Source organism: Anticarsia gemmatalis, chromosome 17 (assembly GCF_050436995.1).
Source record: "Anticarsia gemmatalis isolate Benzon Research Colony breed Stoneville strain chromosome 17, ilAntGemm2 primary, whole genome shotgun sequence".
Classification (NCBI taxonomy): domain Eukaryota; kingdom Metazoa; phylum Arthropoda; class Insecta; order Lepidoptera; family Erebidae; genus Anticarsia; species Anticarsia gemmatalis.
The window spans coordinates 10,768,812-10,796,657 of record NC_134761.1 but is presented as its reverse complement, the minus strand read 5'-3'; the positions used below and the strand labels follow the sequence as shown (position 1 = coordinate 10,796,657).

General features: G+C 36.1%; 2 protein-coding genes and 1 long non-coding RNA gene across 8 annotated transcripts in view; 2 read left to right on the top strand and 1 right to left on the bottom strand.

Moving 5' to 3' along the window:
* The window catches only part of LOC142980024 (uncharacterized), a 17,984-nt gene extending 3,163 nt beyond the window's left edge, over positions 1 to 14,821 (top strand). The window contains exons 2-7 of one of the 3 annotated variants that reach the window (XM_076125295.1): positions 7,174 to 7,445; positions 7,784 to 7,960; positions 8,246 to 8,409; positions 9,470 to 9,644; positions 9,992 to 10,122; positions 10,387 to 14,821. In XM_076125295.1, the coding sequence (XP_075981410.1) occupies positions 7,174 to 7,445; positions 7,784 to 7,960; positions 8,246 to 8,409; positions 9,470 to 9,644; positions 9,992 to 10,114 (911 nt within the window). In that variant the 3' untranslated portion in view covers positions 10,115 to 10,122; positions 10,387 to 14,821. Of the gene's footprint in view, positions 1 to 7,173; positions 7,446 to 7,783; positions 7,961 to 8,245; positions 8,452 to 9,469; positions 9,645 to 9,991; positions 10,123 to 10,386 lie in introns of all 3 variants that reach the window. The other 2 variants (XM_076125294.1, XM_076125293.1) reach the window with 2 other exon arrangements.
* LOC142980022 (uncharacterized) lies at positions 14,809 to 27,846 on the bottom strand. Of its 4 annotated transcripts, XM_076125292.1 has the most exons (7): positions 27,347 to 27,553; positions 26,885 to 26,917; positions 19,732 to 19,879; positions 19,252 to 19,403; positions 18,717 to 19,160; positions 16,521 to 16,638; positions 14,809 to 15,352 (listed from the first exon to the last, which is right to left on the bottom strand). In XM_076125292.1, the coding sequence occupies exons 1-7, from the start codon at positions 27,446 to 27,448 to the stop codon at positions 15,162 to 15,164; spliced, it is 1,188 nt and encodes a 395-aa protein (XP_075981407.1). In that variant the 5' UTR covers positions 27,449 to 27,553; the 3' UTR covers positions 14,809 to 15,161. The 4 variants fall into 4 exon arrangements, with proteins under 4 accessions (XP_075981407.1, XP_075981405.1, XP_075981406.1 ...); XM_076125290.1 differs by lacking the exons at positions 14,809 to 15,352; positions 16,521 to 16,638 and having other exon boundaries at positions 16,962 to 19,160; positions 27,347 to 27,552; XM_076125291.1 differs by lacking the exons at positions 14,809 to 15,352; positions 16,521 to 16,638; positions 26,885 to 26,917; positions 27,347 to 27,553 and adding an exon at positions 20,711 to 20,852 and having other exon boundaries at positions 16,962 to 19,160.
* LOC142980025 (uncharacterized) lies at positions 21,183 to 23,327 on the top strand. Its single transcript, XR_012959853.1, has 3 exons — positions 21,183 to 21,317; positions 22,437 to 22,512; positions 23,200 to 23,327. It is a non-coding gene; the product is annotated as an uncharacterized LOC142980025 (long non-coding RNA).

The following is a 27,846-nucleotide window of genomic DNA, read 5'->3' as shown; positions in this document are numbered from 1 at the left end:
TTTAAGGGATAGTTTTGTATCCTTTCTTGGTTGCCTCTTAGTCCACCAGTGATTTACATAGGACATAAGCATATTGCTGCCTACTTATTTTTCCAAGTAATGTCTTTTATTGTGAGTTCATGACTCTGTATAATATTGTGCTTGCCAAATACGGCGCTTACGGCCGAACATAAAAATACAGTACCGATGAATCAGGAAGCAGCCGAAATACAAACTTCGACCTTAACCTCTTTGCCGAATTGGCACAAATGGGGACATCTCTTCCCTGTTGCGAACTTTTGATAGTATGCCTTTGTACTGAGTATAACGTTGAGTTCAATATTATGTACTGTAGTACCTATTCATTTATTAATTGTATAAAGAACACTATTTTACGGGCGCTTTAGTTTCGTTACTTTATCTTTATTTATTTTGGTTACTTTATCCATAAGTACGTACTAGATAACTAGATAACTAGATACCCACAATGTTTTGGACGTAAAAAATTAAGAATGGTTTTATTAAAAAAAGCCATCACTAAAATCCTGTACTCTCTTTAAAAAACCGGAACATGGCGATTGGCGATAGAAACTCGTTTTGCAACTGGATCACAGTTGTAAGTGGCTCGAAATCGATTCTCTGAAGTTGCATTTGTATACAACAGCTAATGTCAGCCTGATCGCTATTGAATTAGCATCTAGATATAGGTTACGCAAGACGGACAGCTGTTATCTAGGTTACTATCGTTTGTAGATGTTCACGCGTTCCGCTCGCCAGTCCCGCCGTTCTTACAGCTTCTATACCATTGTGAGGAATGTAATAGACAGCTATTTTGTTTTGATTCTGGCGTGGATAGTGCCTATAGATTAGATGCTATCTTTTGACTGTTAGAGGCGATTTACGCTTTGAGGATGGTTTTTATGGTAAAACATTAGTAATGACTGTGCTAGGTCGTCGCTCTCGGGAATGTTTTATACCCTAATGACTATTCAGTTAGTAGTCCAGTACCCCAAAATATTCTTATCATAACAATTTAATTATCTTTTATGATTAACCCGAAAAATTTAACTTTACAAACCCATTTGCGATACAAGCAACGGCTTTGAGCACTAACATTCTACCTGCCTATTATAAATTTTAAAGCATAATCTTAAATCACTTCCTCCTGCAATAAACGAGCTCAGTGACGCGTGAGATCGTAATCGATAATAGTGTCGTATTTAAATATCGAGATAGAATCGTTTGGGTTCAAATAATGTTATTTTAATGCACTTTTTATTTCTAACGTGATCTTAAGCATTTACGAGAGTATTTGTGGAATATCATGAAAAGTAAGGGCATAACAAAATAAAAAGTTGCTCAGCAGAAGATTTATAAAAAGGAAAATTTTGAATTTTTTCTACTGCTTGCGTCTTTGGAAACAATTACCTTTTTATTGTAAGCAACTTACAATAAAGTGATCCCTTGAGCATGTGATTGTGAAATTGGATTACCTATGTACATGTACCTACATAATGTGAGCCATCAGCATTTGTTCGACGATGCAAAGTCCGCCAGTTTACGTTGCATTTGCGCAATGTGCCCATCCGAGAACGCGTCGGGTTAACGACATTATACCTATACCATACCTACAACACGATTGATAAATCGTTTTGCAATTCAAAACGTCGAAAGTGACTAGGTGTGGTCGGTATACCTAACCGAAACAATTAGGTATGAATATTTTACCTAAACATACGACATTTGTGCGTTAATTATATTACTTTATATGTTCGCTATCGACTGAGACAGAAAAAATGCTAAACCCGGTCGGTTGTTTCAGAGATTACTAGAGGAACAGAGTTAATATTTTATCTAATTAGGTAGGTACATACATCCAAATACCTAGTTCCTAGCGTCAGAATATTTGTTGAATTGACACTATTGTTCCAAATTAAGCCGCAAAATATTTGCCATTTGGACCGTTCACCTGCCTTGACAAGGTTAGATCCGATTGACTGATTTTAAAAATACCGTCTTACTATACCACGTACCTGCCTGTACTAATGAAACTTTAAAATCAATTCAAACGTATAAATGGGACACCCATTCATACGCAGTTGTACAAAAACTCGTATTTCTCGGTCAGGTAGTCAAGCCTATACACACTATACATAGTACAAGACAACGCTGTACGAGACATACTGGTATAATGTGTTTGAGAACAATGCTTGTCAACCACAATAGAGAGTTCATCCTACTTGTAATATAGAATACGAGTTTGTTTGTGTACAGCTTGAAATTACTTCACTAAAGAATATTGAACTTGCTAGAACATTGTGTTTGACATGTGTGAATACGAGGTGCTAAAATTCCTTCGTGTTTCCTATATGAATTAGTATCAAGAAGTATCCTTTGTATCGTTCAGATATCTTGCATTTAATGTCGCTGTAATAGGCATGAGTCAAGAGTATGATATCTGCATCTATCTACTTGAGTACTTTTAATAGTATTTAAGAAGCATTTTCTTTCTAATCGTACGTTCCCACTTCTCATTTCTAAGTTAACACTCAATTAAGCACCAGTAAAATCGACCTTTGACGATAAAAGCAGGACTTATTTCACAGGCAATTAAAATAATTGCCCGCGATTACGCCCGCGAGGTTTTGTATTCGATTGAAGGGTGTTATGTCTATTAAGGCAAGGAAAGTAAATACAGTCATCAAAGCAGTTAAAGACTTTTCGTTTTGAGAAACTCTATACCTTTAAGTATAAGTTATACCTTTTAAAAGTTTTCCGTCTTGAACAATTATTTACGGCTTGTTCGTCAAGACGGGTCATTTTATTCCTACACTAGCTGATCCGCGCAACTTCGCTTGCGTCACATAAGAAAGAATGGGTCATGATTTTCCCCGTTTTTGTAACATTCTTTACTGGTACTCTGCTTCTTTTAGTCGTAGCGTGATGATATAACCTATAACCTTCCTCGATAAATGGGCTATCTAACACGGGTCATTTGATTCCTACATTTGCGAAAACACTAGAATTGTTTTTCGTAAATAAACTTTTCTAGATAATTCAATGCAATGATATTTTGTGGAAATACAAATAAAGTATCTGCCTAGTTATTGCTTAGTGTTTTGAAAATAATGTGTAGCTACATACATCTGACTAGTATTCGTTGATGGTTACATCGCCCTCATAGAACGGGTACGAATCTCACTGCTCTATATTCAGCCGGGACGCTTGACGCTGCATGTCTATCTCGTAGCACTCGTAGCATTACTAATACTGACCTAGAATCAATACTATTTTGTCTAGACTTGTATAACTATACTGTTGAAATTGAAATTGTTTAACTACATAAATAAAGTTGTTTGTTTTTTATTAAAATTACGTCTGTTTTCTATTTATGGACTCATTCATCGTTCGCGAAATGAGATAAGGTTTTATTTTCGTATACTTTCTGATATTATTTTTTTTTTTTTCAAAACATCTCTCTTGTTATTTTACCTAGTACTAGAAACAAACCTTATAGTATGTAGTCGTTAGCACAACCGCCTAATGTTCTACGATGCTGTTCCGTTGACAGTTTCTACTTACTTAAAACATATTTACATCTAAATTATAACTGTTCTAGACGCGAATACTGTATACATTCTATAAATTAAGGTTACTTATTTTATATATTTTTGCTTTATTTCTTTTTATTTAATTTGTCTTAACTACCGGTAAGGCTGGTCTTAAAATCAGGACTAGGCCACCCCATGATCTTCAGGCCATAGGCTTTAACCCTGTACTTTGCGTGACCCGACACGAATTTGTCCAATTCTGTAATGTTTGGTCGTTGCACAATGTAGGCTAGGTCGTGAAAGCGGAACAGATCTAGATTTACTTTCTTTGAATCATTAACAAAATCTTTATTTAAGTATCTCCTTGTTAGTTTGGCATATTAAATGCGGCAGGTAATATATTTTTCAAATATTTTTTATAATTAAAAAATCGATCTTATTACTAAATAATACTGCATAATGAAATACAGTACAGGGCTATAAAAACATAATGAAAACCAAGGATTCCAAGCCCCGTAAATTTAATTCATGAACCTATAATCAGTCATTTGCGAAGAGCATAAACATAAATTTGATGGAGTCTCGGGTTTTTAATAAACTCCAGCCTTTCTCGGGAATAAATCTACTTCCGGACAAAAAAATAATGGCCGAAGAGCGAATTAAATGTCATTGCCACGACTAAAAGTTCCCATTAAAACCCTTAACCTACACTAAGGCGACAAATCTCACTAGTGTGAGTAAATACGGTTGTCCTTGGGCGTTGCGTCACTCCCTCCCCTCCCCGGCCGTTGACCTGCATCGATCGCGCACCGATATTTCCGCGTCACTGTACTGCAACGTGCAAATGTTATGATCGGGAGAGATGTCTTTACTACATCGAGATAGCTGTAAAAATGCCAAAGTGCGAAGAAGCTTTTCTAGAAACGGTAAACGTAAAGTGGCTGAACTAACCACTTGCCCAAAAATAAAATGAAACAAAACTTATTATAGTTCCACAGCTTTGCTCAACCTTTTTAACATTGGGGTGTTTCGACCCTGCCCCCTGTTGATTTAGCAGTGAATTTCGATTGCGCTGCATTATTGCCCCAAGTTTCTGAGTACATTTAGCGGTAGTTTATCTTTTCAATAGCGTTAAAACTCATATAAAACGCAATTGAATAGATAAACTACCAACTAACTAAATGTACCTCGGAAAGCGGGGTAGGTCGGCTAGATAAAAAAAACAATACTTTGTAAGTGATGTCCTAAGGATAGGCAGACGGTTGTTGACATATCCACAGTCTAAAACTATTTTTGTCATACGAAAGTTTTACTGTGTCTATTTTATGTCGGTCATTTGTATCTTTAAATTCTAAAAAACTAATAAAAAGTATAATAAATGATATATCTGTGCTTCCGCGGAAACAGGTTGTAAAGGATTTCCTCCCTAACCGATATTTGGCCTTGGCGGTCAGTTTTATATAAACTGGCCAGGAAACGGATAAACAAGGAAATGGAAAGTTTTGACGCGTATCGCAATCTGCTATGTAAATGCGCCCTTAGAGTGTATTCTCTTGAATATTTTATTAGAGCCACTCTCTTTGGCGCTCTCCTTAAATATTAAACACTGAAGCTGTGTTCAAAGTTTTGAGTTAACATAGGATGTGCGTTCGTCTTGTCTCTTTACATTGTTTTAACCACAGCTGTTCTGTTCAAATATGTATGATGAACTTGAGATACTTCGGTGTTGAGTTAAAAGCTCGATATAGCGGTGGTCGTGGTTTCCACACTATTAGCTGCTATATTCCAAGAATTTATTATAGAAGGGCACAATAATTTCTGAATTTAGAACAGTGTCCCCCAGGATTATGCAGTTGACGGTGGTATGTTCGATACAGTTAGTTTATTTTCAAAATACACAGAGATATCTAAATAAAGGCTCTCTCGTTATGTCCTTAAATAGGTATTTTTACATTCGACAACCAAAACACTGTTTTATTAAAATTGTGAATCAAACCATGCAACTTAACTACATAATTATTAAAAGGTGACAGTAGGAATAATATAAAACAATAACAAAATCAAAGGCGACACGATCACGTTGTTGTAATAGCTGAGTAAACATACCTATCGCGGTGCTGACGTCGCCATACATAACACATACGTCGGCTATACGTTACAATAAACTTGGAGCTATAGAGCTGAAGCGATAGCGGTGCTATACTAGTGCGAAATTTATATTATAGTTCAGCCATTACCTACACACATACGAACTACGTCAGTCTTTATTGATACTCTCGCTCGCACTTACAAACAAGGTCCTGACCTAATGTGTGTAAGAATAAATAGGAAGAATTTGTCGGTACTGAACTTTATAAAGATTTGAAAACGCATAGTAAATTTGCTAATTAGCTCGATATCTGTTTATTTACTTTTTAAAATAAATGTCTGCTTTTTCATGCGGTTGGTAATGTAGAAGAGTTCGACTAGGATTCGATTCTTTGGATCAGGCACCTCTACCTACTGTTATAACAAGCGTGATTTTATGTATGTATAAACCATTAGCATCATTTTAACGGTATTTTAAATAACAACTCGAGACATTTCGAAATCCACTTCTTCGCGTTTTCTCACCCTTGTTTATGCTCGTATAACAGCAGGTGTCGCGCCGGAAATACGCCCGGTGTGAAAACGTCAAAGGCGAAGGATTGTGTAAAACAATCCTATTTGAGAACACTGTAAGAATGAGAACGTGTAATGTATAAAATTCATGAGTCGCCGGTAGAATCGGGTCGCGCTGTAAACAAACGTGACTTGTCGTGCCCATCACGTATTCATCCTAACTAAGAATAAATCACACTTCTCCCTATTAGGGGGCGAAAGTTAACGGATTCAAAATCACGGCTCATTTTTTACTATAAGACAGAGTTGTTCACTTATCATTTACGCTTAACAATAAAGTCATTATCCCTTTAAACAGAGTGTTTTTTGAGACACCAGGCTGTAAAAGTGAATCTATAACACCATTTTCCAAATATGATTATGTACCTAAAAGCCTTCCCTGTTAAAGAATTCTGTGCTCAACAGAGGGAAAACTATCTGCTCAAAATAAAGTTCGTTATCTATAGGATTAGTTATGGCTTAGTTATATTCTACGAGCGATGGTTCCCAACTTCGCTATACGGACTGATTGAATTGCATTGAATAGTCTGCAACTGGGACAATAACTGGCAGCTCTCTAGCTCTTCGAGTATGAACGCTCAGATAACAAATATAACTAAAATACGTGTGGACCAAGCGTTAGGAAATTGCGGTTTAGATATAAACGATAAACTCGGCTTTATACTGATAACTTTTTAAACCAAGCTAAAAGGAAACGAATTTGGCCACTTTTATGTTAAAATATACACGACGTATTCAAGTGTGTATTATATTAGGGCTCGTTATTTGGATTATATTCCCCTCGGTATACTATATTTGATTGCTATGGCTCGTACAATTTCCATAGAATATGTTTTTTATACCCCGCAACTCGTTATGTAAATACGGTCTCGGTACCACTCGCCCAAACGCTAAAGTAGCTGTTAACATATTCAGGGCATATTGTTGAACGTACCCACGCATATGATACCAGGACATAACTAACTCGATTATTTTCTTTCAGGCCGCGATCGCTTCCCGTCAACATCGTCAACGGATGATAATGAGAGCGGCACAGACGGCGAGGCCGACAGATCCAGGCGCGCTAGTCTCATCCACGGTGGACAGCCAACCCCGCCCCCAGGCATCGTATCTATTCGCAAGCGCAGAGGAAACCTGCCCAAACCTTCAGTCAAGATTCTGAAGAGATGGCTCTATGATCACAGATACAACGCGTATCCGAGTGACGCTGAGAAGATAACTTTAAGTCAGGAAGCTAATTTGACAGTTTTGCAGGTGAGGTTTTGCATTTTCGTATATAGGAAACATATTTTTGGGAATGGATCTTTTGCGTCTCGTACAAAGTTTTTGACGTATAAACGAACGAATGTATAGTAAAGGAAACCGGGGTTAGTATGTTCATTCCGTCATTGATATTCAGCTTACATAGCAAGAAACTGCGGTTTCTTCCTACTGGATTGAGCGTAATCTGTTTAACGATTTTATTGTATTGAGATCGCGCAGGATATTTAGGTTAAAACATAAATAAACTCAATACAGACACACTCATTGGATTCTATTCGTCTAGATTTCGTGCTGTAATCCTTTAGCTAATGTTCTTTTCTTTGTCTTAGGTATGCAACTGGTTCATAAACGCGCGTCGGCGCATCTTGCCGGAGATGATCCGTCGCGAGGGTCACGACCCGCTGCACTACACAATCTCCCGCCGCGGCCGCAAGCAGCCCGGCTCCTCCAGCACATCGGCCAATGCTGGCGTAGTCGTCGCTTCATGGGAGGGAGTTGAGGTCGAGGTGAGGACTTTATACTACTGAATATTCATTTTCAATTTGAATGTTTCGCATTTACATAACAAGAAGATCTCATGTTATGGTTTGCTAATGGTAATCTAAATTTCCATATTGTGTTAATAAGTGTCGTAATTTTGCTAAGTTGAGTGCAATTTTGGTTGTTATGTGTATTGAAATGAAGCAGCCTGCCTTGAGAGTTTACTTTATTTTACTTTATTCACAAATTTTATATACAACATCATATTTTTATTATAATGCATAATTAATAACACTATTTATTTCGGTCAGAACGATGCCGACCGCACCGCCGACGGACAAGACTACAGCGACGGACTGCTTGTGTACCGGAGTGATGGCGACGAAATCGGCGACGGCGAAGAGGACTACTCGTCCAGCGCCGTGTCCGAGGAGGAGGTGAAATACGACCCCTCCGTGTGGCAGTCCGTCATCAGGTACGGACCCGAGGATAGGGAGCTGCATCCCGCGGCCAGGGGGTGAGTCGGGCTCTAACATAATATATGTTTGTAGTTTAAACGCACCCCATTCGTGGCTCAAATGTAGCGAGATACTATTGTATCTTCTCCATCCTCGATTTTTTTAATTGTCTCTTATTATAATCATTTAAATGTCCTGTTGGGCAAAGGTCTCTTGGACTACCAGACTACTGGTTAAGTTGTATGTAAACTTTTCGATCGGCGCCTGCCCTGCCATGAGGGCAGGGCAGGCGCCTTTACTTTTAATCTTAGATAATAATATATAAATTTAATTGGACAACTTACGTACGGTCATCTGATTCCAAACTAAGCAGAGCTTGTACTATGGTAAACAGATAACTTAGTAACAAGAAGATATATTAAAAAAAAACTAGTATGTAGTTTGAGGGCTAAATATTGTGTTAATATGAAAACTGGTTAAGTGACTTAGGTGTCGTTATGTATTAAATAATTATATTATGTATATGACTGTAATAAAGATCATGTAAGTCACGACATTTACATTGTCTTTAACGTTATTACCTTGTAATGAAGTAATAGCAAATCACGACGTGCATAATATTGATTGCTTAGGTTATAACATAGTAGTTAGTAACATATATTCTTTCCGTTAGTTTTCATATTCATTGTGGGAATAGTTCAATATGAATCCGAGGTTAAGTAATACATAATTAAAATTGATGATGTAATTAGATACCATTTTCTCTTTGAAGATTTCGCCCCAGGATAGTAGTAAAACCGTTGCAATTTTGTTAGTCAGAATAAATCATATCCCTCGGTATTACGTGTGTAATAGTTAATTAATGTTAATGTGCAAGAAGAATAATCCACTAATACTAAAATAACTTTAAATATCTCTGAAGAAAACGCAGCTAAGTATTCGTCTTAAAATGTGTAACTATAGTGCGTTAGGTTCAGTCTAGACTTTATATTAGTACCAAATGTAGCAGTAGCAGTGTATTGGTTTGGTAATAATGTTATGTTTCTTGTAGTAATATAGTGCATTTGTTTATTGCAGTAGGACGGCTAACGTGGTGACGGTTCGCACGTCGGAGTCGGAGGAGGGCAGTGCCGCGGGCGGCGGCAGTGCTGCGGGCGGCAGCGGCGCGGGCGGGGCGGGGGGCGCGGGCGGCTGGCACCCGCAGCTCGCGCACCTGCCGCAGTTGCCACATCCACTGCGCCGACGACTGCAGGTAACCACACCACACACTAGGCGATTATGTGTCCTATCTTTCTTACTACTGAACAAGGGTCTTCTTCCAAAATAACAAACAGAATAGGCCTGGGAATTACCGCACTGGCCGAACGTAAAGGGACTTTTCTTAAGCTGCGTCTACTAGAAGCCGAGCCTGCTAGGAGAACCGAGAACTAATTTCTTCAAAAAACGCGATCAGTCGACGCTCTTTAATCACTCGACGCTCTTTAATCACTCGACGCTACACAAATTTGTGCTCGGCTCCTCTAGCGTAGACGCAGCTTTAGAACACTGCCTAAATAATTGTCAGATATATGGAATGCTTATGTTAAGCGTTGTGTGCAGGTGGTACCGACGTCGACGAGCAGTGAGGGTGAACGCGACAAGTTCAAGTGTCTGTACTTGCTCGTGGAGACCGCCGTGGCCGTCCGCCAGCGGGAGAAGGAGGCCGAGGAGGTGCCCGTCTAGTAACACAGGTATACATACTTACCTACTAAAATTCAATAACAATTTCGGCAAGACGAAACTTTATAATGAGAAGTACGAGAGCGACTAACGACAAAAAACACTGTCGTTGTTACATCTCCGTCACTTATGTTTATATGACTCTTATTATTTTTAAGTGAATACTTGCTTCAATTTTTTTCAAACACTAAGTTAAATGGTCGAATATAAGTTAGTAGTAGTAAGTAGAATGATATGATATTTTTTGTTATACTTAATAATATTCTTGCCAACAGATAAGAACACTGCGTTGTGTGCAACTCGCCGACGTTATCCGACGTACAAGCGGCCAACGGTTCACGAACTTCCCCTGCTATAGTCCCCGTGGCGACAACATCTACGTACAACGCCATCTATCCTACACAACTGTACTATTGTAAGTTATGTGAGTATTATATCTTCGACACTACACTGTGGCTTCACTATTTGTCTTTGCGTATTCGTCATACTGTCTCATTTAATTTGAGATAGTACTGTACACTTTGACAGATACGTAAATACGGAATAACCAACTATTTCATCGATGTAGGTCAAACAAAAAACTTGAAAACTAAATTAACAGTGTTTCACTATTTAGTAACTGTATAGCATTTTCCTTAGCACATTGGGAGTAGAATAGAAATTAGCGCAAATTGTGAACAAGACTAAGTAGTTAAAATACTGTTATCTTAGATCAAGTTAAGACCTTGGCCAGAAGAGGCGAAATATGTTCCTTCCATAAGGAGCGTAGCAAAAGCAATGTGTGAAGTATTGCACGTATTTTGAACTCCCGCCAAGCTTGTGGACACGATGTATGAGTGTCTAGTATCTCGGTAACACGACAAATTCGCCCCTTCTGGACACGGTCTTAGGCCCTTTCATCACTTTCAGATAAGTATTAGATACCGTATCATGCGGAATTTTGACAGTTGTTTGCATACATTTGCTGTCAATTTATCTAGCTGATTGGCTATCTAATACGTGTTTATAAACTGTGAAACCGGTATTTATACTTCCTATGACCTATATTGACTATACATTTGATGTTGATATGTTAAGATGTATACAGATTAAAGCATTTTCAAGAAAAAAAATTAGCTGTTTTACACACAATTTTTACAATATATAACCGGTAGTACATTGCATAAAACAAAGTATGTTACTTTGTAGGAATCAAAATTATCCTATGAATAAGTTATACTGAATATTAATTTTGCGCTTGATAAATGTGAAAGTTTCGTTGTACTGCTAAATAGGATTTCAATAGTAGAAAATGCTTTAATTTACATACATTATAACATATAAAAAACAGTAATACTTCACATAACTTTGTTTCTTCTAATTAAAAAGTAACTTTGCCTGTATGTATCAGTAATGGCAATTTATGGTATACTTGAATAACTATGAACATTTGTACTCTGTAGTATGAAATATAATATACATAACTATTTTATATGTAATGTAACCTTTTTAATATTACGCCTGAACAAAACTGATGATGATTTTTTATGTTAGTCAGCCTGAGATCATGATATAAGAGGACTTATTCTAGTAAATAAAATTCGATCAAATGTTATAAAATTGTTGTTCCCATACTAATCTAATTTCAGTTAACTTATTTTCGTAAAAATTGGCCCTCTAATTTCAGATCTCAAGTATTTCAAAACGAATCATCGCGTTTTTCTCTGTATTAGGAAAGAATAGGGTAATGCAAAAGTTTCATTTTATGAACAGTTATTACCAATGGTACATCCAGAATTAGTCTTAAAATTCCTAATGGTCGGAGTTTAACCTGATTTAGAAATTAAACTTTTAGGGGACCCATAGACAACCCCCTATCCTCCTACATCCGCTAGTAATTACTACTAACATCAAAGGCGTAATATTATTACAATATTTTTAAACATGCACTAAATCCTAAACTGTATCTATACATATACAAACTGTTTTACTAAAAAACGTCGTATGAGCTCTAATACAGTGTTTTGTCACTTTCAAACAATTTTGAAACTGCATAAGAGTGAAAGAGACAGCGAATCAGAACTTACACGACGTTTATTAGTACTTAGAGTACTTTCATATATCAGTAGGCACACTATACTATCACAGACTGGTTAATCTTTATATAAAGGAAATATTTATTCACATAGTATCGTTCCTATTTAAACGTATATTTAACTCATTGATAAGTAAGTCTGTGTATATGTAGGATGTATTTTGAAAATCAACACTTTTAAAAGTAACTAATATGACTAGCCTGTGTATAACTGTCACTTAATGGTTACTACTCAACTCCTATTGGATTAAGCCTCCTTTCTATCAATACTACAGTCCTAGAGATTGACGCATTTAGGCATTGAAACATTACTTGAGGAGACCCTTGCCCAGCAGTGGGATGGGTTATGGGTTATGAAAATATTGCTGTTTCAAAAGTAGAAATGGGCTAGGTGTGTTCCGATTTTCAAAATACACATGAATTCCCGTACTGATCTTTAAATGAATATAATCAACTTTTCCATAGTGCCTAAAGAATCGTATCCGAAATATTTTGTACCGTCAATAACTAGTATTTTTAATATAGTATTTGTGCAATATGACTATGAAGTCTTCGTGAACGTGTTTTGTTAGTTAAAACATTTTAAAAATCATGATGGGAATCAAAACTGCCGTTATAACTAACAACTTATGAATCCTTAGTATATCTCGTAAGTTAATTACTCCTACATGAAAGGTCCTAAGTGCTTATACTGTTATGTCGCTTAGGACTTTATACTTTTGAAGTGTATTCTATGATCTGAGATCATCAATTCGACTACACACTATAACTATAGACTGTAGTCGACTAAATACATATAGTGGTTTAATTCCACTAGTAGTTTATAGACGGGGTACTTTTTATAACTAAATAGTCGATTAGTAAGTTACTATTAGCATTAAAAAAAATAGTCGACTATACTTGGTGTTGTTTTAAAGTTTGTAGCAAATACAAAGTTTCTGAACACTCTGTATAATTAAAAATAGAGTCGTAATTTGTTAACGCTCTAGTTGCATCTCGCTCGCACATATAACTAACTAATATATAAAATTGAGACATACATATCTTTCAATATGTATTAAAAAGTACCGCGTCTAGTTTTCTATGACACTTATAAACTATGCGTACATATAAACTCGTGTCCTTGTATATATAATTATATACATACATAATGTATGTAACATATAACGTTTGTAGCTCCTAGTTGTGTTAGTACCAATGAGGCAAGGTTATCAATAAGTATGTTATCATGATAATCTATTTACCCTAAAGAAAACTAATTTTATCTTCATTATACTTTAATGGAAAAGAAATAGGGGTAAAGGGGTGATTCCACTATTAGATGAGCAAAAATATCTCATAGGATAAATAGCTTTTAGCCAGTTTTGTCTGCACTGAAAAATGGGATCACCACCTAAATAAATTATCATGTTAATGTTGTATTTTAATTTTTAATAAGGACTTTTTCAATGGAAATATAAATTAGAGAAAGCTTTAAAATCTGTACACGTTTGGTGGATGTATTTTTTTATTTTGTTACGTCATCGTTGTGACGTCATTACGCAGTTAAGCCACGCCTGTAGTTATGTGAAGCTATTAGTTCTGGACTCTGTTACATTTGCCTGTCTATTATAGAATTTGATTTAGAAGAATTTGCCGGTTACTCTGATAAGTCGGCGCTTCAGAAACATGCTTTAGGTACTCTTCCTACTCCGCTGATTTGGTCACATCAGCGCATATATCTATGCTTGTACGTATATATACGTAAGTTTGGCCAACGTACGCCACGAAGGGCGGCCTGATGATAACTTATTTGGTGGGGTTTTCTTCTGCCGCCAAGATAAATCTGACTACACTACATTTTGGTCCCTAAATTGATTAAAATTGTCGCACAAAATATCTGATATTATAGCTTATTCGACATTTCTAAAGCATCATTCTGACCGTTTCTCCGCAAATGTAACAAAGTCCTTCATAATAACAATATTTCTTATTTATTGGTTGTGAGTCCGAGATGTTGCTGTGTACGAATAATATATTTTTAGGACTGTTTGGTAGACATATTGGAAACTACTTAAATTTTAATTATTTGCTTAATATTACCCGTATAAAATCAGCATTTTTAATTCAATATGTTTATTAAACTTTGTATCGGACTTTTATAGGATGGGTGACGAATACTTATAGAAATGGTAAAGGAAAACTGCTAATAACTACTAGCCAACTAGTTATTAAACTATGGTTTGCTATCTCTTACGGGCGTTAAGTTATTGAAAACGACCTTTCGCAATGTAACCTACAACCACGAATAAATTATTATTATTCACGGAATATTATGATTATATTATTGTTAATTTGATTGGCGGTACGTAGAACCTTATTATTTCAATCAGATTCTTAGTGTGGAGGAAATAAATGCGGTATTCGTCGCCCACTCACTAAGATGCTCTTATTAAGCAGTCAATATAAAATTAGCTCTTAAGTTGTTTGTTTTAAGGTGACTTTTCGTTTTAACTCTTATTATAAGTAGGGTGTCATTTTCGTTTCTTAATTTACCTGAGTACAATAACTTAGAAACTAGTATTTTTCGTTCATGTAAATACTCCTGTGTAAGATGCGTAATCTGTTAGTGAATAAAATAAAATTCATAAAAAATGTGTTTATTATTTGTATTATCCTTTTAAGTAATAAGTACACATTTAAATTAAACAGTAAACTAGTTTATACCTTCTGATTTGTAACAAAGTGACGTTCAACATCACGGGTGTCTGTGGTGTTAAGCATGAAAATTTTGAAGTAGCTAATGTTTTTCTTGTAGAAATATTGCGATTTCACGACAAGCATAACAACGTACCTACTATCAAAGTTAATAACGATCGAAAAGATATGTATAAACAAGGAAAACAAAATTTTTGCTTCATATTCACATAGAAAGTATCACATTTCAATACAAAGTAATATTTTATTTTTACATCAAAGCCATTTAAAGCTTTAAGTTTATTGATCCTTCACAATATCAAGTTTGCTGACACAGCCGGTGCGTCGTTTCGCCACTCCGCCGTCTGGTCCGGGGGACTTCCTCTTGGTAGCGTCTTCACCGGTGGATTCTATCACTATGTCTTGAGTGGGTATGTCCAGTAACAACTTGTCGAAACTACTGCTGTTTCTACTCAATTCTTGTTTCTCTTCTGAGGACAAATTTTATGGATTATTGTGAAAATAAGGTTTGTTTTATACAACTGGTTGTTATTTATGTATTCTGAGAGTTAAAAAAGATAAGTGTTAAAAAATATTTTATGGATTGTTTCATCACCTCTGAATAAGTATCTAAAAGCTTATAAAGAAAAATTTTGACGGTTTATTTCATTAACCTACTGTTATTTTATCCCTCAGATAGTTTGTCCAGCTGTGAAACTGGCCGTTATTATTTTAGAAGTATTTTTTAAATCTGACACATAGTGAAATCACTTTCTTTTTATCACTTTGGATAACAAAAATTTGTTTGGCTAGTAATAGGTAGTTCAAATTGGCCTTAAACATTGGCAAATGCACCTACTATTTAATACTTACACATATTAATTGAATGAATTATTTATTCCTCATTCCTTAATAACATTATTCTGACTTAAGCATTCATTATAATTAGTTTTAATTAAATCAATTTGTTTGGGTTAATTTTATTCAATAACTTAGTTAAATAAATAGTGATAAAACGTAAGATGTAAAGAAAAGCGTGCAATAAAAGATAAATAAAGATTTGAATGAGCGAAGGAGAAGAAAGAAAAATAATTTGGCATAAAAAAAACATTTAATAAGACAAAACTGTTTTACAGAGAAAATACGAACCCAAAAATTTGTTTATCATTTACCTACCTAGACAACATGTGGCAATATTAATTCATTCCTAACAACAATTTATTAAAACCTACTTCTTTGTGTTTATTAATTATTATTAATTATTGTTCATAATTACAAAATCACAACCATTTGTTACAACTTCAGCAATGCATAGCCTAGACTAATAATGGCATTATAGACATGGTCTGGTTAAATTAGAATATGCTAAACATATATATTCTTAAGGGCTCTTTCTCTTTTTCGACCTTATTTTTGCGTATGTTAATTAATTATAATGACATGATGCTGATTTATACTCCCTTTTAAGGACAGACACTCCCTAGATATTCTTTTGTCCTGTATGTGCGTTATGCATTTCTTTCAATATTGAAAAACGCATATAACGCAAGCATTGCGTTTCGTCCCTCGTTTGCGAATGCTTCTAAGCTATACATACCCAACAAATAGTTTGCCAACATGTTCAGCTTATCCTACTGGGTATAATATTCAGATGCTAACCGGTATTCTGCTTCATAAGTTGTTTGAGTCTGAACTCTTCCTGAGCTTGTCTTTGTCTTCGCTTTCGCTCCGCTCTCGCCTCCTCTTCGCTGACCTCCGCCGCGGTCTTCACAGGCTCCTGTTTTAAGAATTAAGTGTTGATTCTAATAGTAATTAGCTTTGTTAAAATTATTGGCTTATTAGATTGATTAATTTTGCGCTAGCACGTAAAAAATACGCGTTAAAAATTAATTTGGTGATAGAAAGTAGAATTTCAAGGATATGTCGATTTCAAGTCGATCATATACGAGTTTTAAAGTAAGTCAAGAACAATACGTGTAGCTCAATATTTTGGAGTAATTTATTGATATAATAAGTCTAATACATCCTGCCGTTTAGTATAAGAGTAGAAACTGGGTACAACCAAAAATAATAACAAAAAAATATGAATCAAACATGCTGAAATTTGAAACAATTTTATTTCAATAAAAACAAGTAATTACGTTCACACGTCGTCTTAGATCAATACTACATACATACATAAAAATGTCTATGTACATTTGCAATTCCTTTCCTAACACCAGCATTGTGAACCTGCTTTATATGAAAGTTTTCACCACAATATCGTTTTGAAAAACGTAGAGAATCAATAAAATCCCGTAGTAAATCATTTAATAGGCGCAACTGTTGTTTTCACAAACTAAATCGCGATGATAACTTTCACAAAGACCTATTTCATCACCTTCAAATTGTACCCATATTCGTGAACGGCGACAAAATTTTCATTATTCTATTAGCTCATGTATGTAAGTGGTGAAACACGGTCTATTCCTTGCTGAATCGCTCGCAAGTCACACGCAACCCAATTCCTAGTATAATCATAAGAAGAAAATATTTAAAATATCGTATCATTGAAATGCAGAGAAAAATTCGACATTAATAAATACGCAAATCCATTCGCTTTATATCTATATATGAAATCACACAAATTCTATGTCGACATCATTATTTCACTTAAATATACGACTGCATAACGTGACACGCGTCACTATGTACGAATATTTAAAAAAACATCTCGAAGCTATAAAATAATGCGTATTGACTGTATCGTCGCTCAAGTTTACCGAAGCTTAAGCACATTTAAACTCATTCTTCTATAAATTTTCCTAAGTATATCGATTAAACATACTATAAAACAGTATCCAAGTAAACATACACAGTGTCGTACCGCGTGTCACGCCTACAGACCTAACATTGTCCTACTTGTCTTTAGTTCCTACTTGATAAAACAAGACATCGTAATCGTTCGTAAGAACGCTATAACTACGACGCCGAGGCAGGCGTCACTCCACTAAACATCGTCAACACTTACAAGATAATACAACTTCGAAAAATTTATTAAAAAATAGTTCACCATTTTTGAGATTTCAAAACTTACCAATAATATAGTTTAATATATCTACAGTACATTCACTACCTTCCGTTAACTACCGCTGTAAGACTACGACGTGGCAAAAAAATTCCACAAGTGTATAAGAATAACTCGGTGATAAAAATTAAATAGAGTGAACTAACCAAAGTTAGTACTCGCACACAACGAACATAGAAATTGACACGACGGTACTGTACTATTGTAATCGTATGACACTACACCTGCGGGCACTTGAGAGCACTGATATGATATCCGGTCGCTCTTCACGAGCGCTTGAAGAACAGTATTGCTGGGTCCACGAGCTCGCATTGTGCGCAAGTAACAAGTGCGTGTCGCGGAGGGGGCTAGGCCTTGCTGTCGGCGGGGACCGCGGCCGGCGACGACGACGGCTGCGACGAGTCCTCCGGGAACTGCTTCTCCACCTGCTCCGCCACCCACTTCTTCACTTTCTGCTCTGTCCAGAAGCCATCGTAAAATATCGTCGGTTTGATCCAGCACGGTTGAGTCGGCGGCGGCAGCTCATCTGGAGGCCGGCAAGCGTTGCGACACTCCATTCCCCCGCGACCGTTCACCACCAGGTTCTTCGGTGGTAAGTTAAAATTTAGGTTGACGTTGCCGGGTGGTCGGTCGTAACTCTCGTACGCGAAGTGCCAGGGCCCCGCTGGGTACTCGTAGTAGGCTCCCGGCGGAAACACGTGGGGGAGCTGCGGCGTGGTTAGACGTGGCGGCGCTCCGTACAGTGGAGGGACCATGCTACCCACGACAGGTTGTAGAACGAAACTTACGTTCGAATTTGGCCTCGCGGCACCTGGAGCTGGAGCGGGAGCCGGCCGACCGGTTCCTGCTAGTGCAGCGCGATTGGCAGGCGGCCCGGGCGGCAGCGGGCCGAGGGGCAGGGGCTTCGATGTTGGGGCATTCTTGACAGCTGGCGGCGGCTGTGGCTGCTGAGGGGGCTGCGGAGGTTGTGGTGGCACTAAGGGCGAGCGCAGGGCATTAGGCGGTGGGACATCCACTGAGTCCTTCCTGACCGGGCGGTTGTGTGGCGAGTTCTTAGGCTCTGCAGCAGGCCTGTTGGCCACATTCTGATTGTTCTCAATAGCGGGAGGCTCTGGCGGCAAATTGGCGGGGGAAATCTCACTGCGTGTTGACTCTAAGAGCTCGGTAAGCTCGGTCGCAACACTTCCGCCGAAACTTAGTAATGTTTCGCGAAGTGCATTCGTTACTGCACACTGGAATACAAAACAACATTGTTAGAAAAAATCAAATAATTACTTACTTTAAAATTATACTATACAAAATGTACTCTGAACATAATTTTACCTTTCTCGACTTGTAAACAGCGAATCCCTTCGAGGTGGCGACACTGGTGGCATAGCCAATGTTCTCTCGATGTATGTCGAAGCTCTTCACAGTTATGTTAACAAATGCCACCACTCCAGCACAATACTTGCCATTGGTAAAGTCCACAAAATCTAAAACAACAGTTTAGGTTACTATAACACATTTTAAGGCAAATCACACTGAGACAGCAGCGGCGCGCGGCACGCAGATCAGCAACGATTGGTTTAATACATAAATAATATATAAATCTGAATTCAATTAACACAATGAGACCATAATCACTTGAAAAGTTTGAAATGATGCATGTCCATGCATGCTACAATTTTACATTCATTGTAGTTAGCAAAAAGGAAACTAAGCTTTGCTTTTAGAAGACCCTTCCATAAAATGTTCAGTGCATATGATCCACAGACTACAGCAAGTCAAGGTCTCAAATGTAATATGTAAGACTGCACTCACCCACTTCCTGTTTAGTGACCGCCCAACTCCAGTTATTGAAGCCCCACTGTGTGTGGCCAAAGTTAATCAGCTGTAGCCTTTTCTGCTGTTGTTCTGGGTCATCATCAGAGGCTGTTGGCTCTGCTACACCAAGCACTGGGCATTCAGGCTGCAATGAAAAACTTGCTATCAAGTACCGGTGGGTTAATTACACTTTGCACAGCATCTTCAATAAAGCTGGATAACTGTTATCTTAAAAGTAACTGCTGGGATTGACATTTAACATGTTTTCTAAAGCTCAAATACTACATAAAAGGCCAGATAACTGACCACAAGCTAAGCTATGAGTGCCTCAAGGCAGCATTCAGCTACCTATGTAAGTTCTTTACATATATTTCAAAATTATGGAATGAAAATGAAAACTCTTTATAATTTATAATTTATTTTGCCTAAATCCTGATAACTACAGCCAATTCTTTGGATGATGTTTTCACCAAGTAATACAAATTGATTTTACACAGGAGAACATAGGCAGGCATATTGTTATAACAAAGTCTAATTTTACTATGTTAAATCTGAAGATATTAACTCAATAATTCTGGTACTATCACAGAATAAGCATTTAAAGCAGAACATTAAATACAGAACAGTAAAAATTTAAAATAGTTGGTTTGTGATTTCTATCTAAACATTTTCTAAAACTCATTCATTGTTTATGAACCTCATTCTCACAATAGTATCTTGCAGATATATAAAGTCACACGAATCACAACACATTATAACATCAGACAATAACAATGGTAATGATATGTAAACAATTCTCTGCAAAATATTACAAGGGACTGTTGGTATCACTTTCCCTAACCTGTACTGCAACAAATGGAACATATTGATGCACTTGAAACTTTAATATAACTGTTAAATAAACATAATATGATTATGAAAGCACTATTTTACACTATATTATCAAAATAAACCACAATAAGCCACCACCACTTACCATTTTTATGCTGCAGTTTGCAACAGGGAATCCAGGTTTCCTCTGCATCCTTACTAAAGTATGTGATGCGGCAACTTAAACTCATCACAATGCCATGCAGTATTATATCGCGATCAGTTTTAATGATTACATTAGTATTTATTGCAAATAACAACCTAAAGTAAGTAATCTGAAATAATTTGCAAACGACTCCCCAACAAAACAAGTATTGACATTTTGCGCGGAACTTCTCACTTCCGTTCAGGGCTTTGAATACCGGTAAAAATCTGGTATCGTTACCTACATCATGTAAAGATACCGCTAACAGCAAAGGTAACGTTACCTTGGTATTGATACTTTGGTGATCTATTACCGATTTGCTGGCTTAACGTTAAAAATGATTTTACCGGTAAATGTTAACGGTACCATGATCACGACCTAAGGTTTGATAACGTTACCAAATAAATAGTGTTAATTACCGATATTTTCTATTCATTTGTTTCTTTCGTTTTATTTTATATTGTGATCGCAATTCCGAGCCAATTCGTGACACTGAACGGGTTTTGTGCTCAGCATTTTTAATTATTTAACGCAACTTAAGGTGTGACTACTGAAATCAAAAAATATGGTAAGTGTGTTTAGTATATATTTTTTTTCTTTTATTATATAATATTATATTTTTGAGACCATTGTGGGTGTGTATATAAGTTGTTGTATATGATTGTCTCGCACTGGTTGTTTAATAACATATTATACGAGAAATTTAGAATGTTTTATGTATAACAGAATACGGGAATTAACACGAACACGCATTTTACCTTAAAATGCCTAAAGTTTCGGCGCAGGTTGCAGGTTGGCGTGTTGAGTCAGTCAGCGACCGGCGAGTGCGTTAGGCATTTTAAGGTAAAATGCGTGTTCGTGTTAATGTGTTTATTACTGTTTATGCAACTGATGCAACGCGAGAGTTTAAACATTTAGAATGTATTTATCAACAATAAAATACCAAAAAAATTACGGAAAAACGAACACTCTTATAGAAATGAGTTTAACCTATAAATCTGATTCTATACTGATACATTCACTATTATGCACAAACACATTTATTAAGGAATAGGTAATGTTCTGATAAACACAAATATTCTAATTTGTTATAAAGCGCGCAAAAGATGTAAACAGTAAACAAACATAACCAAACTGTAGAAGAATGTTCGACTCATACTTATGCAGGATGCTTAGCTTATAATTTATATTGTCGCTATCTCGCTCTTGCACGTGGCTCGCGCCGCGACAGAAACATGCGTAAGTAAGATCATGTGTCTGTCGCGGGCTTATTTCATTATTATTACCTCACGTTGCGTTTTTATCGGAGCGTAATTTTTAAAGGATAGGCGTTTTCGTACTATTTCGATTAGATTAATGATTCTAGTTAAAGATTACATTTTAAATATTGGTAATTATTTATTAATTGTGAATTATTTGGCAATGGTAAACTATTACGTTAATTTAACACTAATATCTGGGAGCACGGTAGTGCCTCCGCCAAGTCGAGCTAAGCGGAGCGCAAGGCCGTAGTTCGTAGCGCGTAGCAGAGCTTTCCCGCTCTAATCTCGTAGGCATAGATATGCTAAGTGTTATAGCCTATTCCTATGAGAATTAGGTAAAGACCAACAGTTAAAGTTAATTTTTAAATACATACATACAACTTGTATGATACAAGTAGTAATTTATTTACTTTCTTACTTTACAGTCGGATGATGATAATGAGTCACAATCCATTTTGGTTCCAAAAAGAAAAAAAATAGAACGCAATGAAAGTGAAACAAGTAAGTACCTACGTACGAAAAATAATTTTAGCAAAATTTAGGCTAGTACAGTCAGCATCAAATTGTAATAGCTTAGTCAACAACATAAAAGCAATTTAATATACGCGGTTTGAATCATCATATTGTTGTAAGCATTCAAAGTGTTCAAAATATCTTATTAAAATCATTGTTTCATTTTGTATAATCAGTCAAGGCGTGCAAATACATCTTTCCAAACAAAGCTTTCAAAATTATCTTTACATAATGTATCTTAGACTAAATATGAAACAATGATTAGTAAGATATTTTGAACACCTTGCGCACAACAAGAATATCATGATTCGAACAGTACAGAAGCCGTAGTTAGACCCTTTAGTTTCATCTACCTATCTATGTTCACGCCTACTACATCTCGGGATAGGCAAAGTAAAATTCAATATTAGGCTAGCCACCCTTTCGTATCGTTTCGTATCTTGTAGTGTGTGGACGATTCAAAGTGTATGCTAGAACCCTGTCAAATGGTGTTTATCTGACAGAGTTCTGGCATATACTTCTTGCATCGTGCGCACTCGACACGATGCGAAACGACACTCATTGTATTCTGCTTTACTCGTAAACGTTCCACGCGGTAAAAATACAAACATTTAAATAGTACCCATTTACTTGGTGTATTAATACTTACTATTAATGTTTTTCAATTCGTTACAGATGAAAAAGGAAAAACGAAAATGGTGACTTTAGGCGGACAGAAGACAGGACTACCTATGTGCGACTGTCCGTACAACATGAAAGCAGTGGCTTTTAGGTACCTAATCAATAAAGTGCCAGAAGAAAACTTAGAGTGCTTCTGGGAAGATGTTTTAAAAATAATAAAAAAACATTCAGAATAAACTTTTTTTTATTTATCAAAAATGTTATTACTGCGCAAGAACAAAATATCATCAATGATTTGGTCTTTCATTGAGAATCTATAATTTGACATAATAAATCGTAAAGAGGAGAATAATCTTTCTACACTAACTTGCGTCATAGGTGTAGCAAGTACTATTGTTGATAGTTTAAAAAGTAATGGAAATTTTAGTTTTGACTTGGCCCAATACGTTAACACATTTTCCGATGATTTTAATAATGGTTCTTCAAGGAATATCTGAAAACTTTGTTGTAAATTATTCAATAAATCACCATGTGGATCGTTACGCCTTAACAAACAGGTTAAGTCGCTAAATCTACTAACGTAGCTTGAATTAAGGAAGTCATCTAATTCAGCTCTAGCTTCTGAGTGTTCATTTACGTCATTATTTGTATCCACTGGGTTGTTTTCTAATTCAATATTTTGGAGTTTTAAATGCCGAAAATATAATTTAATTAAATTCGCTTTAGCTTGGCTTCTTTGATCTGGCGACAAAATTGAGTTTACACGGGGATCTAAAAATATTGCGTTTATAAAAGTGTTACTTCCAAATAATGCATTTTCTCTATCTTTCATTTTAGAAATGATATTTGTAGCAATTTCAGAGTTAATTTTTGCAAGCCTATATTGACATAACATCCACTCTAAATAAAAATCACCTACAGTTAACTGCTCTTCTTGAAGTTTTTTTGTTAAAATTTTTGCGGGAGTCATGGATGTCACAAAATCTTCTATAGACACCCAAGTGGCTGATGGCAAATATAATCGTTCATTTGTTAAACATATTTCTTTTAAAGTAATCAACGATTGGGCCATATCAATTGCAGAATGCCACCTAGTAGCGCAATCTAGTTTTGGAATGGGTTTGTTTTGTTGTCGTAATATTCTTACAAATTGGGGAGTTCTGAGACGTCGAACCACCTCTCTACATTCTGAAATCAGATTTCGAACATTGAAATTATTTGATGCATCTTGTAATGCCAATTGGAGAGTATGGGCAGCACAGCGCACAAGCCCGATAGTATATTCCTCTTGAACATGTGGCCCATCTTCAGTATTTTGGAATTCTGTTCCAAGATGTTCTAGAAACAATGTTGTTATTGTTTCGTTTGTTGTGTTGCCTTCCATTTCTGTATCCTGATCAGTATCCAAACTAGATTCTGAATCTTCATGGTACACATTAAAGATTTGAGATGAGCTTGTGCCTGTAATGAAATTAAATCAATGAACACATAACGTGTGAGTATGTTAATTGCAGAAACTGCATGTTCAATTAGTGTTAATTTAAATAGTTGAAGCGAAGTGCTGAGGTCGTTTCTCACACACAAGAATACAATAATTCACTTATGTAAGAAAATTTAACAAATATAAAATAGTTTAGTCTAGCGTGCATAAAGAATATTACGTAAGTACAAAAAAAAATCATTTTTTTTGTTATTAGTTTGTTTATGTGTATGTAATTAATAATATTTATATATGTATTATATATTATTATGTTTATATATGTTTATTAAATGTATAAATGTAAATAAATTAACATTATAAACCTGACCTGCTTCTGCAATATCAGCTGTGTCAGCCGTGTTAGAGTCATTAATCAATTTCGTCATTTTTATCATATTGGCCCCATTGTCGGTAGTGATGCTATATATTTGTTTAATATCAATGCGGAATCTTTGAAGGTTGAAAAACAACAAGTCTTTGAGATGATCTGACGTGTGTCGTTCAAAAATTTCTGTTACTGCCAAATTTTTTAAAATAATGTGTCCATTTTCAGAGTACTGACAATTAATACCAAAAAAACATCTTGTACCTATAGAGGCAATATCAACTTTAAGGCATAACATTTTTCCCTGTAATTTCGTCCCCATCTCATATCTAAGTTTTTCTGCCATTGATTGGATGTTCATGCGTATTTTTTGAGCGTTTATTATTTCGGTATTATTAGGAATCATTTTCAACAAATTTTGAAACGCCTCATCATCAATCAAAGAAAACGGACGGCCATGAATGGCTATCAAGTCCGTGCACTGCTTCAGGACAGATTCAGTCACTGGTTTCTGTGTCGGTGTAGAGTGGTTTATTTCTGTAATGATCTTAAATTCTTCTGGGTGCATATGCTTAAGATGTTTCATTAAATTAGCACCATGCTGCGTCTGAAATAAACATACATGCCCATCATACATGCCCATGCGTATCATACATGCCCATGTGTATTATACATGCCCATCCGTCGTGCAAGTGAAAATAGCTCTAGAGTTGAGAATGGAACAAATGCATGCATGACTCAATTAATTTTATTTCTTTAAAATATTATTAGCATTATGTATTTCTCACAATACTAGCAATCCTAGTATAGTAAGGGTTGGGTTCACGTCGGTAGTTTATTATATTTAGTTTATTATATATATTTTTGATTGTTTAGTATCTATTGTTAGAAGGGGTGCTGCTGCTGACAGATAGGACAAGTTAAGCCAAGCAGTGGTGGATAGCACGAAATATCACAGGTGAAAAATCCCTCTCCTTAATTCACAATGGAGAATGTTACCTAATTCTGATTTTTAGCACTCCATATTCTCAAAATAAAAAATACTGGTGAAAGAATTACTTCGATACGTCAATTAGTTTTCGATTTATAAGTAAAACAAGTTGTAACCGCACGACGCTAGCTCTCCGTGACGGTGTGACGTCACTTAACACCCGCTCAGCCTGGCTCACATAGTCCGCTTGTGGTCGCGCGCTCGGTGCGTTAAATTATTCCTAAATACTTTTAAAAATGTCCAATTCAAATTCTAGGAAATCATATTGTAAATGTAGGTAAGTACATAAGTAATAATAATAAATAACTTTATATTATAATGAAACAATTTCTAACCGGATTGATCGCGAGTTTATTGATTTTACAGTGGCAGGAAGAATGTAAAATCAATAAGTACGCGATTATTTCGGTTAAAAATTGTTTCATTATAGGTAATATGCAGTGATCGTAACCATTATTCCATTTAATTTAGGTAGATTATCCAATTGCCCTTTTTCAAATCCGTTATCCATTTTATTAATCTAATAGTAGGTATTTACTATTATTATAAAATATTTTATACATGCGGACGAAAACACAACAAAATACTACGCAAGCTATTACACCTACAACAACGATTGGCGACTTAATACCTACTAAGCGGGACGCGGCCCGCGCGGCGCGGTAATGTAATATGACGACACAGCCGCTCACGCGGCTGTTAGCGAGACTCGATTTTTTTCGAAACTTTAAATGCTTATAAAATACCTATACTGTGTCAAAATTTAAAGCGGTTTGGCATACCTAGTAACATTCTCCATTAAAATGAGTGCTAAGCATAATGACACATCATAATATAAATAATGACACATCATAATATTAGCGTGAAAGCATTTTTATAAACCTAATATCACACTAATATGACTTACCCCAATGGAAATCTTTTACCTACCACCGGTACTTACGTAATTTTGCCAGAAATCAAATTGAGGTCGGGTCTAAAAATATAAGTAATAAATATGAATCAACTGAACACGTACTGGATGTTTCATTTAATTAATAAAATGAACTACCAATTCCTATAATAATATGTACATAGGTACTTCGTTCACAATACGAAAATATAAAAGGTAAACTAAGAATTACACATGAAGTCATAAAGATGGATTTAGGCGAGGGCGGCATATTATTATCATCATCATCAGCCTGTATCTCCTGGACATAGGCCTATCAAATAGCACGCCACTGACTAGTGTGTGCCTTATGGGGATTTGATCTCATATTATAAAGATATGGAATCATGCCCAGGAAAGTTACAAACAAAAATCCTGTTTGCGGATCGTTTACCTTTTACATTTTCGTATTTTGAATGGAATATGATAAAAAATTGTTCCATAATTACTACTTAGATAGGTATAGGTACTTACCTTCAGTATTTTTCCACAATCGTTTATTAAACATTTGGAACTCAAATTATTTACATTTAATTCAAAGAAACGGTACACCGTATTTCTTTTCTTGCGGCCCATATTTTAAAAGACACTTATTTACCTATAAAATTTACAAAATATTAAAACGAGACACGCCAACTCGCCACACCGTCAGATTCACCGCGTCGAATGCGCTTGCGTTCGTACCTCACCCCCCGGCCCCCGCGCCGCGCCGGTGCCCAGGCGTCAGCGTGATTCGCTAGCCCGCTGCACGCGTTGGCAACAACGCATAAGTAACGAAAAAAATATCGTTAATTTTAACGTTACTTGTTACCTTTATTTTATTGCATCCGATACTCAATTATCGTTATTCTATTTACCGGTAAAATATTAACTATATGAAAATATCGTTATTTAACGATACTTATAATGTGAATTTGGTAACGTTAACAAGCCCTGCTTCCGTTCCCTTCCCCGGGAACAAGAAATAGTGATGT